The 19489-nt window shown below is 41.1% G+C and overlaps 1 protein-coding gene across 1 annotated transcript in view; it reads right to left on the bottom strand.

Annotated features, from left to right (window-relative positions):
* Nucleotides 1-11320: 11320 nt before the first annotated feature.
* Nucleotides 11321-19489, bottom strand: part of LOC147437641 (argininosuccinate synthase, chloroplastic-like) — a 58346-nt gene continuing 50177 nt past the window's right edge. The window contains exons 2-8 of the mRNA XM_086487142.1: nt 19310-19463; nt 19180-19228; nt 18902-19084; nt 17413-17487; nt 17119-17304; nt 16953-17041; nt 11321-12226 (exon numbers count right to left, since the gene is read on the bottom strand). Of these exons, the coding sequence (XP_086343268.1) occupies nt 11671-12226; nt 16953-17041; nt 17119-17304; nt 17413-17487; nt 18902-19084; nt 19180-19228; nt 19310-19463 (1292 nt within the window). The 3' untranslated portion in view covers nt 11321-11670. The remainder of the gene's footprint in view (nt 12227-16952; nt 17042-17118; nt 17305-17412; nt 17488-18901; nt 19085-19179; nt 19229-19309; nt 19464-19489) is intronic.

A 19489-nucleotide genomic window follows, 5' to 3' on the forward strand; every position in this document is an offset into this window, starting at 1 on the left:
CAAGATTCTTTTGCAGATTTGTTATTCTCCCTTTGTTATTAGGGAGGGAAATCCTAGGGAAGGCTAAAATTGAATGCTTACATTTATAATTCTCCTTGTTTTCCTTGTCTGCAGTCTTGCGTTTAGGGGGAAGGACAACATGAATGTTGGTGAATTTTTTTTGGACGAAGTACTTAAGGAACTCAATTCCGTTCTCTTTGAGGCTTTCGGCAAACATTTCGTGCTTCTAATGCTACTTGGCAAGGTCAATGAGGAACTTTACTAACGCTTTGACAAAAATTTAATGATGACTTCTAGCTCTATGCAGACCTTCAAAAAGAGGGACAAGTACTCTAAATCTTTGGCAACCTATTATCAGCCTTCTGCTTGCTACTTGTTGGCGTCATGATGGGTAGTCAACGTTGGCAATTTAAAAAGCATACACGGCCTGAAGGGTTTTGAACACATTTGATTCAAAAACACTTGCAAGCTTGGAGCATTTGCTGTTTGATTACGAAGCATAAAAAACATGACCGTGCTAAAAACAGTGTCATAGTGTCATTAACCTTTTTCTCTAAAGATTTTGATGAAGCACTCAAGTACCCGCAGATAATTGCATTTTAGTTAAATGAGGAGTTTTTTAGGCTTAAAATGTTGACACAGATATCACTTTGGTTGATGATTGGGATTCAGCAACGTGGGCCAAGTTTCATGCTCCTATGATAAAAAGGCCTTAGGCCAACCAAGTAACCAGTACTAATTTTTGGCATTATCGATTCCCTTAGGTTGGCTGATTTGAATTTCGGATGCTACCTTGACAACAACCAAGACTTTGTCTTCTCCAGTTGTGTGTGTTTTCTTGCAACCCTAATTCCAACAATTGGTATCAGAGAATGTTGCATTCTCTCGGGCTAAGTCGTCAACAACTCCACCACATGCTTGCTCACTTTCTTTGATTTTTGTGAGCTTTGGCGAGCGTCAGTAGGTCAACAAATACTTTGAGAGCACTCTTTAAGCTTGGTCTGCTCAGGTTTTTGATTCAGGCTCATATAGGCTTCCGTTTCCACTACAGTCAGTATCGCGTAATTTTGTGCAGAACTTATGTCAATGTCATTTTTTGCATAACGACTCCTTTACAGTCTTCTACACTATGTGATATATAGCATATGTTGTTCTCGCTTTGTTTCTCCTCTTTTCTGGCTATTTTCACGTCAGGTGCAACATTTGCCATGGCTGACAAGAACACAGATGTGTTCAGGTTGTTTAGTGAGGATAGATTCGATGGGGACAATTATCCTATGTGGGATTATATGATGCAATATGTCCTGGTATCAAATGGGATTGATGTATATCCTGGTTCTGAGGATGTAGGTGATATTGAGATGACAGATGTACTGTACATGATCTCAATTTTGGTGATGAAATTATTGCATTTGGCATTTTATGCCAAGGGTTGTATAAGCTTACTTTGTATGACATGTGTGGCCAAAATTTTGCAAATGTTGTTTTGGATTCAAAGGCTATTTCATATGAAAAACTTTGCCATGCACGTTTTGGGCATCTGAATTTTGCCAGTTTGTTGCGTTTGCAGAAATCTAATTTTTGGTTGCTTCTTTACCGTCTCTTGAAGCACATGTCCAACATGTTTGTGATGGCTGTATTTTGGGTAAGATGCAGCGTTTGAAGTTTCCAAAGCATGGTTCAATTAGGGCCATATGCAGGTTGCAGCTTGTAGGCCCATGCAAACTCCGTCCTTGGGCAATTACCTTTACTTCATGATTTTCATTGATGATTACTCCAGGCATGCATGGGTGTATCCGCTTAAGGCAAATTCCAAAGTGTTTTTGTGCTTTGAGCAATTTCTGGCTATGACTGAAAATCTCTTGAAATGTACAATGGGTACCCTCCGTTCCGATCAAGGGAGGTAGTATATATCTCATGAATTTAATGCATTTCTGGCTAGTCATGGGATAGAACACCAATTTACAGTGCCGAATACACCTCAGCAAAATGGTGTTGTTGAGAGGGAAAACAAGTCACTGACGAAAATGGCACAATGTATGGTCAAAAGTCAAGCTTTGCCTCATTTGTTTTGGCTTGAGGCCATCATGTGTGCCACTTATGTACTTAACAAGTGTCCTACAAAAGCTTTGCACAGTCTTTGACTCCAAATGAAGCATGGCATGATAGAAAGCCTTCTATTGAGCAAATACGTGTTTTTGGTTGTTTGGCATATGCTTTGGTGCCACAAACGAGCACAAAAAATTGGATGATAGGGCTATCAAATGTATTTTTGTTGGCTATATTGTTGAAAGCAAAGGTTACAGGTTGTACCATCTTCAAAAAAAGTGTATCTTGGTTTCATGGGATGTTGTGTTTGTGAAAGATTTTTTTCAACCCTTGTTGTCATGTACTAGAGACAATAATGTAAGCTCAAAGGACATTTACGACAATTTGTTGCATCTTTTCACTGGTGGAAGTTCGAATTTAAATTTCAATGAGGAAAATGTATAGCCTATGGGGTTTTTTGAAAATGTTATAGATCAGCCTATTACTCATGCAGATGTACTTGATGAGAAAAGGACTAAGAATGAGTACGCTAGAGGTATGCCAAAATAGCTGGTGCATACTTTGTGTGATAGTAAATTAGTCGTACTCGTTCAGGTTCTCGCCATGCATCTTATGCATCAATTTGTTATGCTTTGGCTGTGTTTAGCTTATGTGATGTTGAGGAATCTCTGTCTTTTGACTACAAAATAAGTGCAAAAAGGGCATAACCAAACCATAAAGAGTGAATCTAGAAAGTTTCATGTAGTTTGGTTGTCCCCCTGTGGCTTTTGGAGTAGAAATCGATACCATTGTGTCCAGTGTGGTTCGAGATCACTGAATATACACTTTTGATGAGAAATTGACACAGTGAAAACTCACTCAAATTACTCTTTAAGTAGAGCTCCTTGCTTGGTTGGTTTGCTAGCCCACACCGAATTGAGTGCAACTATAAGGAGAGTAATATTGAGATTGGGTGAGTTCATTGAGAGCTGATTGGTCGGCACCGAGGTGGAAATCCTCTTCATTAGTAAATTCATCTTCTTCAGTAGGTTGAAGTCTAGGTAACTCTTTAACGAGAGTGGTAGAAACAATCTTAACTCACCTCAAGAAGAACTAGAAAGAAGTTAACAGTCGTGCAGTCTCCATCTCTGTATGTATCATCTCCCCATGGGGGACCCCGTGTCATATAGTGAAGTGTGAGCCTCACTGTGGCAGCCCTGTGTTCGACCCCCAATTTGCCAAGAAAACTCCTCACCATCACACTATCATGGGCGTCATACCATGGGAGGTGTAGTTTACCTATATAATCTTTGTTCACTGCCCCTAGTTTACTCCTAGTTCACCCCCTTTGGATCATCCATTGACAAGGTTGGCTGTCCAAGTGAAAGGAGCCATAGATCCCCCTGGGAGGAACCCTTGAGAGCTGAAGGAAGGCTGAGGAGGAACACCTAGGTCAAAAGCTCCACAAAGCGAGTAGAAAGGGACCACTTGAGTCAGAGAAAATAGCCAAGGAAACACATGACAAAAAAGAGGAAAAAGTGTGAAGGAGTACGAGCGGAAGTGCGACGCGAGAGAGAGTGCGAGAAGAAGAGCACGACAATATGGTGAACTCGCTCTACTGTAATGTGTAGAGCATAGTGAGTTCTTATTAGGTTTTAACAAAGAATATGTGTACATACTTGGCGGCCCGCCCACTTACCTGGGCGACCACATTGGGCTTTATACCCCAACAACCTCCCACTTAAAGTCCAATGTGGTACTTTAAGTGTGAGAGAAGCTACTATACAAGCTAATATACAAGAGATGTAGAGAAGTGATGTACCACCCTACACCTAACTTCTTGCGAAAATGCGTAAAGCTCTCTGAGGGAAGTCCTTTTGTAAGTAGATCAACAGCATTTTCTGTGGTGTTAACTTTGACAAGCTGAAGTTGCTTATCCTTGAGCATTTCCCTGATGAAATGATACTTCACATCCACATGCTTTGTCTTTGAGTGATAAACTAGATTGCGAGCCAATTGTATAGCACTTTGACTATCACAATATAACACAGGCATCTCTTCTTTGATTCCCAAATCTGTTACTAGTCGATTAAGCCAAATTGATTCTTTGCATGCCTCTGATGCTGCAACATATTCAGCCTCTGTAGTAGACTAAGTAACACAATATTGTAATCTAGAACGCCGTGATACTGCTCCACCAGCCAATGTAAAGACATACCGTGACGTAGACCTTCGGATGTCTAAGTCACCTGCATAATCAGAGTCTATAAAACCCTTTACACTTAGCTCCTGACTCCCATAGCATATACGCATACTCTTTGTAGCTTTCAGGTATCTCAATATTCCTTTCACTGCCTCCCAATGTTTCTTGCCTGGGTTTGACATGTATCGACTTACTACTCCCACAGCAAATGCAATGTCTGGGTGAGTAGCAATCATTGCATACATCAAACTACCCACTACAGACGCATATGGAATCTTATCCATTTCAGCCTGTTCTTCCTCATACACAGGACAATCTTGTTTGCTAAGTTTCACATATGGTGGCAATGGAACACTCAATGCGTTTCCCTTCTCCATATTGAAATGTTGCAAAACCTTGTCAATATACTCTGTTTGAGATAACCAAATCAACTTCTTTGATCTGTCTCTCTCAATGCGCATACCAAGTATATGACTTGTCTCACCCAATACTTTCATGTCAAACGATTTTGCCATCTTTGACTTCAAAGCTGAAATTTCTTCCAACTGCTTGCCAGCAAAATCAACATGTCATCCACATACAAAATAAGGATCAGCCAACTGCCATCTTAGCCTTCTTTGTATATAGACAGTGATCGAACTCACTACGTTTGTAGCCTTGAGAAAGCATAAACTTGTGGAACTTATGGTACCATGCCCTCGGTGATTGTTTTTAGCCATAAAGACTTTTCAACAACTGGCATACCAAATCTTCCTTGCCTTTCTCAACAAACCCTTATGGCTACTGCATGTAAATTTCCACATCTAAATCACCATGCAAGAACGTTGTCTTGACATCCATTTGGTGCAACACCAAATATAATATGGCAACCAATGCAAGAAAGCATCTCAATGTAGTCATCTTGACCACCGAAGAGAAGACTTCATCAAAGTCAATGCCTTGTTCTTGCTTAAAGCCCTTGGCAAGTGGCCTTGCTTTGTACTTTGGCTGACTATCATGAGCGGTGATCTTATACCTGTAAATCTATTTACAAGGTAGAGCCTTTTTTCCCTGTGGTAATTTAACTAGCTTCCATGTCTGGTTTTTATGCAGAGCTATCATCTCTGACTACATGGCCAATTATCAATTCCCCGAGTCTTTCATTTGCACTGCTTCCTTGTAACATGAAGGCTCATTGCAATCAGTCAACATGACATAGTTCATAGATGGAACAAACCGATCAAGAGGTCGTGAGATCCGTCCCGATTTACGCAAAATAGGTGGTTGAGGCTCAGCCACAACCTGTGGTTCCACTCTATCCTGTCCTTGCTCCTCTTGAGCCCTGACATTTTGTCTTGCACGTGCAGGTCCATCTTCTTGGAAGACAACTCTTCTAATCTCCTCAACCCTCTCTCGTTTAGAATGATATTTGGCTTCATTAAAGTGAACATCATTGCTGCGGATAACCTTTCTGGATTCGGGATCCCAAAGTCTGTACCCCATCTCACCAGAATTACCATAGCCTAGAAAGATGCACTTTCTACTCTTTGGCTCAAGTTTGTTCCTAAATTCCTTTGGAACATGAGTATATGCCTCACAGCCAAAGACTTTGAGATGCTTGTATGAGGGCATTTTGCCTGACCATACCATCTCTGCCACTGAATCCTTCTGCAAAACCTTGCTAGGTGATCTATTTATAAGATGAACAGCTGTTGATACAGCTTCAACCCAAAACGCATTTGGCAGTTGTGCATTAGACAACATACTTCTGAACTTCTCTTGTATGCTTATGTGGATGCTATGTTTTCTTACCATACAGACAATGTTCACAGAATTCAAAATCATTAAATGACAAGCCAGGCAAATAACCAGAACGAGACAAGATTTCCATTCCCTTCTTGGACATATGTCCTAACTGGCTATGCCACAAACAAACGTTCGGCTGCTTGGTTACATTGATTACATTTTTAGAGACATTTGATACATAAATCATGTAAAGTCCTCCAGACTTTACTCCATGTGCTACTGTCATAGAACCCTTGGATATCTTCCACATGTTCTGTCCAAAAGTGGTGACGTAGCCAGCATCGTCAAGTAAACCTGTGCTGATCAAGCTCTTTGTAATTGCGGGAACATGTCTCACATTCTTCAGCGTGAAAGAAGAGCCATTCTGAAACTTCAATTGAACATCTCCAACACCTAAGATCTCACATGTCTGCCCATTGCCTAGCCGAACATGATCTTTAGTGGTCACATAAGAGGTAAACCACTCCTGGTTTGTAAGAAGAGCTGAGTCCATTGTATTCTTCAAGAAGTAGATGTCTCCTGACACTAGACTGTCATCCTTTGCAACAGTGTTTGTCACATTTATTTCTTGAATCTTCATTGAGGACTTGTTCTTCTCACCATGGTCTTCAGCTTTCTCTTTGCCTTTTTCTGCTTTCCATTCTCTGCAGTCTCTTTTCATGTGACCCTTCTTGCCACAATGGTAGCATTCTATGTCACTGTTGCCTTTAGCACTGCGGGACTTGCTACGAGACTAATTCCTCTTTCCACCTTTGTCCTTTTCTTTGGTCCTTCCCCTGACAACTAAGGCTGTTCCTTTGCCTTTGTCCATTGTCTTTCTGTTGGTTTCTTCAGTAAGCAGACTGCCTTCTACACCTGCTATGGTCAAACCATCTGGAGGTGCAGAATTACTCAAAGCTGTGCGAAAAGTGTCCCAACTTTCCGGTATTGTGATCAACAGGAACATTGCTCTAACAGGTTCATCAAACTTGACACCTTGAGCTGACAACTAACTGTAGATGGTGTTGAATTCATTCAGATGATTGGACATAGGTGTCCCTTCTTTCATCTTCAAGTCAACAAGCTTCTTAAGCCAGTTTACCTATGAAGCTGCACTCTACTTCTCATAAAGATCACTCAGCTTTGTCCATGCTTCATAAGCCGACATCTCGTCTGCTACATTGAAGTAAACGCTTTCTGCCAAAGTCAGCATAATGGTAGAAAGTGCCAATTCATCCATTTCGCTCCATTCATCTTCGTCCATATCTTCTAGTTTTATCCCCTTGAGCTTTATAGGTTTTATCTGCTTCTTTTGTACCAACACGTGCCAAATCTGCTTCTTCCACAATGAGAAATTGGTTCCATCCAGCTTCTTGATATTGTAAAGAGCAGTGTCCTGTGATCCAGCCATAACTACGCTTCACAGTAGTTTACTTTCCTGGGAAAAATTCGACAGAGTTTCCCCTGTAAACTGACCTCTGAACCAATATCAACCTGTCAAATGAACCAAGAAAGCTTCAGATTCTGCAAAAATTTCGGCAAAGTCTCCTTTGTAAAATGGCTCTGGTGTACTAAAAAACAAACAAAAAACAGCTCAAAAAACCACTGTCTCTCTAACACTGTAAGCTGTGGGTAAACCTGTCCTCCACCTGTATTGTCTCTCACTGTCCTGTAAGCATAGACTGGGACAATGCCTCAACGGTAGTAAAGCAAAGATGCAATCCCAACTGTCTAATTCACAGTCAATACATCCTAGCTGCCTATCTAAGGGTGCTCGAGGGATCGCTCCAAGACCTGTATCACCGAAACGATCTCAACATTCGGGAATCCCCCAGCTCAATAAAACCTCACTCGACCCTCAACAAAGGCTGCAGTAAATCTGACAGTACATAGACTTCCCACAAAGTCATACATCCACAAATTTCCCAGTGTATGTTGTAACCGCTGCGGCGGTTGTTTGCTACGTGACTCACAGCCAGCAAACCCTCAACAGACATACATCATCTCTGACCATACATCCCATGTGGAAGTACCTGCAATGTCAAGATGAAATCTTGAATATCAGGCAGCAAACACAAGCTACCTGATGAACTAGTGGATGTCGCCTACAGTCTATGTAGGTGCGCCCGTGTCGTATGTGACACGCCTCCAAGAACTGTGAGCCGTCCTTCGTTGTGTAGATAGCCACAAATCAGCACTCTGGAAGTGCAGATATCCTCAGCACTTGCAATCGTAGGCCGAAATCCCAAATTTGCAGAGTCGGATCTGCACCCGCCGAGACTATGTAGTCGAAAATGGCCTGCGCAGAACTTTGTCGAAGGCGAACGGTGGCCGAGATGACCTCAGGATTTGAGGCCGTGTCTTCGCCTGTCAAATCTCACTCCAATCTGAGCAGGTGACTCTAGCTTCCTGCAATGCTACCCCGAGCCTCGATCTGAGCTTTGATATCAGTTGAAGGAGTATGAGTGGAAGTGCGACGCGAGAGAGAGTGCGAGAAGAAGAGCACGACAATATAGTGAACTCGCTCTACTGTAATGTGTAGAGCATAGTGAGTTCTTATTAGGTTTTAACAAAAGAGTATGTGTACATACATGGCGGCCTACCCACTTACTTGGGCGACCACATTGGGCTTTATACCCCAACAAAGTGCTCCTACACCACCAAGAAGGACGAGGAAAAGGCAAAACACTCTCAAGAGGATTAAAAAAGGTTGAGGCAAGAACAAAGGAAGAGAGCAACAAAGGAGAAAACTACTCAAGAGCGTGACTCTAAGATTTTTTCTTTTTTTTTTCCCCCGGGGGGGGGGGGGGGGGGGGGGGGGGGGGGCACTCATAAGTATGTAAGCATAGCACATGAGTCCAAGAGAAGGGATTATTTCATCCCAATTTCTATAGAGTTTTAACATGCACAAGGGTACTAATCAAAAGGAACATACACATATTAATTAGCTAGAAAAGGGTTTGCTATATCAATGACAAATATGGGGTTTTAAATTAGACGACATCAAGATATAGAAGAGTCCAATGTACATGATGTAACAAGGGGGGCACGTGGTTGAAAGCTTGTGAAAATACAAGAAGAGGGAGAGATAGAAGAGGCAATGCTCTCAGAAGCCCTGCACCGCTCACAAAAGGAGAAAACACAACATGTTGAACCAGGGTGACAAGAAACTTTCGTTTGTCCAATGTCACTAGATGGCATAAGGGTAGGTACATTTTCTATCATGATGCAGCTCAACCCAAGGTCATGAATGCGATGCGTACGTTTATTCACTCAAGGGGAATAAAATCAATTTGAGCCCAAACTCCCAAAAATGAATGAAGGAGAGGGTAAGGATTTGGCCAAGAATACTATCAAGTGAATACGACCACCTTCATGACACTAAGAAGTGACATGCTCATCAACCACTATTACAAACAAGGAAATTTATGAATGAGCCCACTGAAGAAAATGCTAATATTGTAGCAATGGTGAAGATGCTATCTAGAATCAGTGGCTAGTAAGGGAAGGCATGCAATTACACAAGCAATGACAACCACTTCAGTGTTTCAAGTGTGAATTTTAGCCCTAAAAGATAATAGTGCATCTTTGTGTCTCAAGACATTCTTTGTGGTTGCTATGCTCTATACAAAAGAAAAGAGAGGCAATGGAAGGCTATCACATGTGATGTGATGGGGATTGCCAGAAACAAAGGTTTGTAGAGAAGCTCATTCTGAGCAAGGAGGAGTTAGAAGATGAGAATAGACCTCTAAGGGTAGAGTTGGAGGCCTTGCAAATAGAAAATAAATGAGAATCAAAGAAAACGCAAGATGCTCCAAAAAAGAAACAAGTGGATCAAGTCTAGTCCACTCGAGGGGAAACAAGAACTACAACTATTGTACATGCACACGCAAAGCATAAACAAGATTGACATAAAAAATCAAAGCAACTATACCTAAACAAGAAGCATTTTGTCTTCTTGTACATGTCTCCCCATAGTTTCCATCTCAACACAAAGCAAATCAAGGCTTCGATTCATCTTAGGATTGGCCCAACACATTGCCCATGTGCTTGAAGGAGCTAGCCATGTATAGATTAAAACTTCCCTCGGATCCTCACATCGTCTCCAAGGGAGTATTGTAATGGTATGTCTCCTAGAATCTCTTTCATGCTTGTGAGATAACATCTTTGCAATGGAATGTCATTATTATTCCACTGGCTATTGTCTCCCTTTTATCTTTTTGATTGGGAATGGATGCTTAATAACTTGATTGATGCTTAATCTTGTGTAAGTGAAGTGTGTCAAGGTGGTCATATTTTCTCATTTGCCTCTTCAAAGGTGTTACCATTTATAGTGGCAGTGCCTTACATGGATTGGCACCATCATATCCTTATAAATGTGTAGACATACATTTCAATAGTGGTACACATCATGTGCATAGTGCACAAACAAGAGTGGGCACAAACAAGAAAACTCCCTAAAAGATTGAAAACAAACGACAAGAAAGGTTGTGCTTTTGTTGACCAACTGTACAAGACACTCTGGTTACAAGATGACAATCGCGCCAAAGAGACATGGAATCATTTAATCATATTAATCACGCCAAAGACAAGGAAGCTGCAATTGAAAATGAGGAGTGCATGGTTGAGATCATTTGTGTCTTATCATTAACATTTCTTCGTGAATCGGATAAGAATCAGTGAAATTTCTGCATCCATAACATTCTGATTGACAATGTGACAAGGTGAAAGGCTACTCGTGTGGCTTAGGGCCAACATATAACAAGGTCAAGACATCAATTCAAAATCAAGACACATTCCTAAACTCTTTACTCTACGTCATTTGCTACCGACATGAACCTTGGGAAAGGCTCGACCTCATAATGTAAAACTAGTTTAAAGTAGGGCAAGACAAGGAAGGAGGTCCAGGTAGAGGAGGTGGTTGCTATGTTAACAAAAGCCACGGGAAGCAGAAGTTGGTAGATGAACTAGTCAAGAAGAGATGGAAAAGGATGCTAGCATCGGGACAAAAGCAAGTCGCATGTGTCCATGGAAAAGATCAAACGATAAGAAGGCAATAAAACTACTACGCATAACCAAGAAAGAACATAAGTGATGCTACAAGGTTTTTTGTTATGCAACACATGAGGATCCTTACTTCTGCCTACGAAACCATGGTTTGGTGACAATATAAATCTAGTGAATTCAAATGTGTGAAATCACATGAATATTTATCTTAAAAGATCTATAGATTGTGAAGTGAAAACTCCTAGCTATGTAGACATAAGAGATGACATTGCTATACCTCTACATGTGCATGTATCAATCGTGTCATTGTCCATGGCAAATAGAAATTTGAAGCAACTGTCTTATGTAACATTCATTGATGACAACACACGCAAGGTCCCTCTCAAGCATCAAAAGAGAGACCTTCACAAAAAGCTTCTGCCATGGTAGAAACCAAAAGTCCCTTTAGAACGCTTTTAGCACAAACCAAAAATCTATACGCGTAAGCGAGAACAGAGCAATTAATCCTGGGAATCAAAAAACAAGTTTTGCCAATTTCATGTTAGTTCCTAGGAACCTGTGTATTAAACCTTTTTCTAGGGTATAATCCATAAGAGGATTTCTTTCTAAGCTTCTGTGATTAATAATGTTGTGCCTAGTTGTCCACCTATTGATCTAGGAGGTAACTTTTAAAGGTTGTGCTGTTGCATTGCTCGGACTCTCATTGGCAGCCCGTACAACCGAATGAATCCAGCTGCATCCGCTTGATTGTAAATGCCACTACCCTCTTCAAATGACGATATATCTTCACGATACAGGCTAAAAGGACTCTTTCTGCTGGTTACATTCACAGAGCCCTTGAACAATTTCAAAATAACAGACCCTGTTGTTGTTGCGGACACCTTTTCCATAAATGCATCTAAAGACTCTCTCAGGGGGTCAAACCACCTACCCGCATACACTAACTCCGCATATTTGATGGCTAATGTGTCTTTCAGTTGCATAGTCTCTCTATCCAAGGTCAATGATTCTAGCTCCCGCACTGCTGTTGTTAGTATAGTTCCGCCGGGAGTTTCATAAACACCCCTACTTTTCATGCCAACCAATCGATTCTCAACCATATCGATACGACCAATACCGTGACGTCCTCCCACTTCATTCAATGCTGCAAGAAGGTTGGCTGGTGACAAACGCTCTCCATTGTGTGAGACAGGAATCCCAGCCTCAATACCAATCTCCAAATACCTGCACAAATTAAGAACTGTTGAGAACTTCACAAATGGGCCGCCATTGGGAGTAGTGAGATCTAACACATACTTGCTTGTGTGCATATACCTAAACATGAGTGAGAGAGAGAGAGAGAGAGAGAGAGAGAGAGTTGTAACGTCGTAGGAAACTATCCCAAGAGACCTTAAAGATCTAGCCGACGAGGAGAGTTGAACTCAAGACCTGTTATTTAAGAGGGAAATGGCATAACCAATTTACCACACTTGGGTGATAGAAAGGTTATACCATTTTCCTCTTTTTATTAGCACACACACTCACACCCACACACACACCCAAGAAGAAGAGAGTTTTAACGTCGTAGGAAACTATCCCAAGAGACCTTAAAGATCTAGCCGACGAGGAGAGTTGAACTCAAGACCTGTTATATGAGAGAGAGAGAGAGAGAGAGAGAGAGAGAGAGAGAGAGAGAGAGAGAGAGAGAGAGAGAGAGATATGAAATGAAATGAAATGTTATATTAACGTCTTCAAAAGGCCAGAATGACCTATGAGACCAAACTATGACCTATGAGACCAAACTGATACAAAAGTGGTGAATCTGTTACAATGTCTGGGTGCCTTAGTACTAAAGTACTAAGTGTGAAAGTGTGAAAGTAAATGTGAAAAAAAAAAACTAAATACAAAGTATTAAATAAACTTCTTAGGAGCATTCTGGGTGTCTGGCTAGAATGCTTCTAATCCTTTGTTGTAGTCTCCTCCGGTGAAGTGTGCTTCTGCATCTTGGTCGTGGTCGTCTCGATTTCCTAAGCTCAATCGCTCTGTCAATTAGGGTGCCTTTGGTATGAATGTGGGTACTCCTTTGTGTTGGCTGCTGGCCTCTTGCTTCCCCTTCCACTCCTGCTTCTCTCGATCCGAAGAAATCTGTGATCTGCCTCTGAGGCTGTAGTGCTCTTTGTCTTCTCATTAGATTATCCCTGTGCCGATGTAGTTCCAGTAGGTACAAGCCTAAGCATTTTTTATCTTGGTATTGCATGATTCTATCTAGAGGTCCAAAGCCTTCTTTAAAGAGGCAATGAAAACGCCCACGTATTTCATAGTATACTGTGCAGTGGCATATATAGTGTAATTCTATCTCCGGCTCCATTCCGCATAACTTGCAAATTCTGCTCTCAAGTGGGATTCCCCTAAATCTGCCAAATTCAATTTCCAACTGGTGTGAGGATGTACGAATCTGACCAATAGCACATATCAAACCATGAGACAAGTGGGTATCCATGTAACTCGGGCGAATCACAAATCCATCTTCAGATAGTTGTAGGAAGTTTTTTTTGTAGTCGGCCATCTTCGTGCCCAATTCTTGTGTAGGGTCTACCCATGTCCTCTTAGTATCCAATTGTATAAGATCTTGTCGGATGATTTTATTAATCTCCGTTCGTGTAATTGCCAGTGATGGAGCCTCAAGAGAGTATTGGAAGGGGGGTAATCTTTCCATACTGAACCCGTGTCTCTGAAACCACGAGGACAGTTGCGCATACCAGCATGATGTATCCCCTTTCATTGCCAATTGTCGAGAGGATTCGAGGGCCAGTCTAGTATATCGGTCATTATTTGTATCCCACAAACCACGTATAAAGGACACTGATCTGGTAAGAGCTTCAATTTCTATCGGAGGGGCCGTTAGTTCCGCTCGGGTAATCGCGTGTGGTACGGAGGCCTTGGCTCTAATCATTCGGGAAATCATAGATACCAAAGGTCTCTCCATTGACTTCCAATTATCCTGATCCACAAATGGTCCCCAAATCTAGACCCCATAAAGCATAGCCAAAGCCACCACAGTATCAAAGAGCCAAAGTTTTGTTCGTGGTTCCTGAAACTGCACTTGTGAACACATCCTCTCCAACCCTCCCAGGGCTGCAGAGGCTCTGGATAATCTAGCATCCGCTGCTTTCTCAAGAGTAAACTTCGCTCCTGCAAATACCACCCCAAGGTATGTGTATGCATCTGTGTACTCTACTGTATCCTGGCCATATGCAAATGTAGGTGCCGATCTCCTAACCCACTGCGGTGTGGTGTTAAACACCATAACTTTGGTTTTACCCAAGTTTACCAACAGTCCACTGTCCTCTGTGAATTTATGTAATGCATCTAGCTGCCTCTGCATTTCATCTGGTGATTCTGCTATCAATACAATATCATCTGCATACAACAACAAAGGGATCCATGACCCTGCAAGTTGAGCACCTCTGTCACCTTCTCTATCAATGTAATCTGATACCTCATCTATGTACATACCAAATAAAGTAGGGGACAGTGAGAGAGAGAGAGAGAGAGAGAGAGAGAGAGAGAGAGAGAGAGAGAACCCTAGGGTTGACTTGCCAGGTGGAAACGTACGTAGTGTACAGCACGGATCCGTACGTAGTGTACGTAGTTCCGTATCGAAAAACTTTTATGTACGTCTCTCTCTTCTCTCTATATACTGGAAAAACTTTTATGTACGTAAATATATGTATCTCTCTTCTCTCTCTATATATACTAAACAATGTTGAGCCGCCATTTTTGACATTTTAAAAAGAATTTGAAGGCCAAAACTTAAACAGATACCTATCTACCACACTATTTGGAGAAGCATGGCGCCACACATCATCAATGGAGACTCACTTGAGAGACTAGTGGCTAGCCCAATAGCTACTAGCCATGTAGCACACTTAAAAATCAAGTTGTATTATCATGTGCTATAGATATCAGAACGTGGTTCCTTGGCAGTATTCCAAAAGTAAGGTACTAAGTTAAGTTTAAGTCCGGATGATCATCCCAAAACGGATGGTCAAACCGAATGGGTAAATCAGGTCACAAAGGAGATATCGTGTACCTATGTAAGCAAGAACAATCGGATTGGGAAGATTTTCTTCCAATCTTGGAATTCGCTTACAATAGTGTCAAGCATGTCTCTTCAGGGGTTCAATCCCTTACATTAATGTATGGCTTTGAGCCTTGGCAGTATTCCAAAAGTAAGGTCCTAAAGTTAAGTTTAAGTCCGGCTGATCATCCCAAAACAGATGGTCAAACCTAATGGGTAGGGTAAATCAAGTTATAGAGGATATGTTGTGTACCTATGTAAGCAAGAAACAATCGTATTGGAAAGGTTTTCTTCCAATCTTGGAATTCGCTTACAATAGTGCCAAGCATGTTTCTACACAGGTTCAATTCCTTCACGTTAATGTATGGCTTTGAGCCCCGTTCACCAATTTCGGCGGGTACGCGTCTAAATATTAAACAAGCACAAAATAGATATCGAAAAAAACGCTAATGACAAATGAAGGTTGGTTACTTTTGAAGAAGGTGGTCAAGTTTTTCTACGTAAATCGGAACATTCCGAAAGTCCCAAGATTGGTCCAATTCCGAAGTTATCTCCTCGTTATTGTGGTCCATTCAAGGTCATAAAACGCATTGGTGAAGCAGCCTACAAGTTGAATTTTCCATCCTCTTCAAGTGTGCATCCATTGTTTCAGCTAATCGTTTGAGGAAATGGCTACACACTGATGATGATGTTGTGGACCCAGATGTTTGGTCGATTTTATCTAACCGCCAAGTTTACCTCATGAACTAGAACGTATTGGGGTCCTACCTCATGTCGGCCTACGGGTTACGTCTACCTCGAATACGGCTGGGTATAGCCACAAACAACCCTCACTCCCTGAACTACACTTGGGAGATACTAGCGAATAGAAGATAAAACTCTAACAATGTTATCATCAAAGAACGTGCCCACATACTGTCTATGCTCTTGAGCATCATCAAAAACTCATACAACCCAAAGGACATCCTGAACACGTGCTTGTATACATCTCCAAGAACGATCTTGACATGATGATAGCCACTTTTAAGCTTGATTCCACTGAAACAAATAAAACCATGTAATTGATCAAGTATATCATCGACCCAAGGTAATGGAAACCTGGTCTTGATAATAACATTATTAACAGCCCATTAGTCCTCCAAGATCTGCGTTTCTTCTGCACTAGCACTAGAGATAAAAAAGGTGAAGAACTAGGTTGGATCAAGGCCTTTTTCCTCAAGTCATTGACTTGACACATGAATTCTTCTTGTTAAGCTCTACTCACTCTCTATATTTGTTGGTTCGAAGAGGTTATCCCTGGAATCAAGTCGATGGTATGATCTTCTAGCTGCTAGGTAACTCGCCAGGTCAGCCCTGTAAGAAACAATCTCCAAGAGACTAAAGGAAAATGAGAGGCTTTGACTAACTCTATTAACAAAGTTGAATCCTCAAGTAAAAAGAATTCATTTCATTAATTTGAAGAAGGAAGAAGCCAATACAATATGGACTCACTCGCCCTTAGGTTTTACATCTAAGAACACATCAGGGGGGGAGGGATCTGCTGAAAATAGCAAGCATCCCTACTGCATAGCTTGTGTAGCAGTCTTTGGCAGAGACTATTTCGTCAACATGGGAATCCTTGGCAGCAAAATTGTCTGTTCAGATTTTAAGATGAACAAGCAGCATCAAGCCCCCTTTCCCAAGGAGGCACTACACAGAACCTTGAGACCTCTTCCACTCATACAATATAGCTTATGTGGTCCTAAATATAACTTCACAGAACCTGAAAACTCTTGCACTGGATTGGCTCAAGACAGTTAAGAAAGCTCAAAATTCAAAGAACATTCACGAACAAAGATTATATCAAACTAGCTCGATAAACTTCAAAACTATCATGCAAATTTTACTTACTCAGGCGTATCTGGGGCGTCCTCAGGATCTACAGTCATAACGTACATGTCCTTTTTTGGTTCATTTTCTGGATTCTCCAGAATATCTCCCTGGCACATAAACAGTGTATCAAGAACTTTGTTCAAAAAAGTGAATTTCAATGCTTTCATATGTTGGATTGCATTACCTCGTGGCTGATGTGCCACAGGTTACGGTCCCTGCTATAAATGCTTTTCTTTGTGACAGGAACTGGCACATGATGCTTCTTTGCATACTCTACTGCATCTTCACGACCTCGTATATCCCACTCTCTCCAAGGAGCTACAACAGCTAGCTTTGGATCGAGGGCAAAAAATGTAAGCTCAAATCGGACCTGAAAAAAAAAATGATGTTTAGCATGGCATTACTGTGGGCAGGAAATGAACAAGAGTAAAAACATTTGAAGATATTCACATTGTGCCCAAAATATCCATAACTAAACCTGATCATTGCCCTTGCCAGTGCAGCCATGAGAGACAGCATCTGCACCAACCTCCTTGGCAACATCTACCATGGCCTACAAAATCCTCCAAGAATTGCAGCATCCACAGATCAAACTTGTGTTATCAGGAAACTGCCAGCTAAATTACAAAAACCAACTCATAGAAGACATCCCAAGCAGAGTAAAATAAGCACCCTTACCTAACACCCTTTTATATATATATGTATATATATCTTTCGACCATCAACAAACCATGAGAAAGAAGGTTTCCAAATAGACAACAAGAAAAGAACAAGTTAATCACCTACAGACCCAAAGAGAGGTCCTCTGGATGTCCTGACTACAAAGAGCGAGTTACTTGAAATTTACCAGACAAATAGCCCAATCCTGTAGACATTGTGCCCTGTCATGCTATAGATAAACCATGATGCACTAGGCAAAAAGAATCCAATCCCATACGATAGCTTGACGCAGTATCTTATAATGAGTGAGTGAGTGAGTCGACTTTCCTAGTTACATCCTATCATACATGTGGTTGTATTTTGTTTTTCCCGATGAAAAGTCTTTAGCACAAATGTGTTTGTGTTTGCAAGGCATTTCACTCTAGCAGGACTCATCTAATTTTGGTCCGGGTTCTAGCCTATGATCATGGCCCGTCATGCTTTAGATGTATAATGATACGCTTGGCAACAGATAATCCAAACCCATAAAAACAGAGGGACGCAGCATCTTATAATGAGAGAGTGAGAGAACGAGTAAGTTGCCTTTCCTATAACTGGCCCCATCCATGTTCCATCAAATCAAACATGTTGTTATGTTTTCTTTTTCCCAATGAGAGTCTTAGCACAAAATGTATTTGTTTAAATGAAAGTAATATTTCAAATCAAAATTCAATGTATGCAAGCCACTTTGCTCTAGCTGGACTCTTCCTTGATTTTGGTTCAGGTTCTAACCTAGGATAGTCCTTTTTTTGAGCTATAAAGATTTCAGCCTCCCCCTCAACTCTGGAAAATGATAAACAACATTTAAATTACTTTACAGATAAACTTCATTTACTCACCGTTTGATTTGGTTTTTCCACCCTTCAAATGTCTATATCCCTTGTCCTTCTATTTGTAGGCTATTGTTCACTGTTGATAATTTCAAAAGTAAAATACTTTACTAGCAATAGCTCCTCATTATGTAATGAAAATGTTTTCCCCTTTTCTTTAAGAGCCATCAAATTGGAGATTCACAGTACTCATGCAACTGTTTAAAACAACTCATGAAGAACTTCATAAGTTTTAGAGCAACATCACAATGTTTTAAGGTCTATTTGGTGAAAGAATTCAGGCAGACGAGGACAGAGTAAACAGACAGTCATAGAATAGGAAATCTCCAACATATAAATGTCTTTCTAGTATTCACACTTCTATCCTTCAAAAGTTAACAGCCAATACTTAAAACCAGTCAGCAAGAGCATGCAAGAGATGAGAACATATTATTTGACCTTCGCTATGACTGGACGTGCCATAGAAGTGCCAAGCAGATACTTTCTTTCATAAACTGCTCCTGCTCGCAGACAGGGAAAAACAAAATCTCTCACAAATTCTTCTTTCAGATCCTTGATAAACAATTGACTGGCCCCAGAAGCCTTTGCTTTTGCTTCAAGACCATCTGTTTCACCATTCCCCTGCAGTACCCAAATACCAGCATAGGTTTTTCATCAAAGCATAGCTTTCAGTGCACAAAAAGCAGTGGCCACGGCTTCCAAACAAAGTGACTTACTTGGCCAACATCAGCTGTGAAACATATGACCTCACAACCATAGTTTTCTCTGGGAAATGCATGCATAAGGAATGTGAGACTGTATTGTAACAAAGTTAATTTCTGACTGAAAAAAGTTAAAATATCCTACCTCAGCCATGGGACAATCACCGAAGTATCCAGCCCACCACTGTAAGCTAAAACAACCTTATTTAATTTGCCTCGAATTCCACAACTTGTTGATGTTAGAGAGGGTGTTACGGAAGCAGACTTTGTAGTGTCCTCAGTCAGAACCATTTTTGGAACTACAACAAAAAATCTCTCTCTCTCT

The sequence above is a fragment of the Adiantum capillus-veneris genome, chromosome 17, assembly GCF_014529385.1.
Source record: "Adiantum capillus-veneris isolate H3 chromosome 17, ASM1452938v2, whole genome shotgun sequence".
Classification (NCBI taxonomy): Eukaryota; Viridiplantae; Streptophyta; class Polypodiopsida; order Polypodiales; family Pteridaceae; genus Adiantum; species Adiantum capillus-veneris.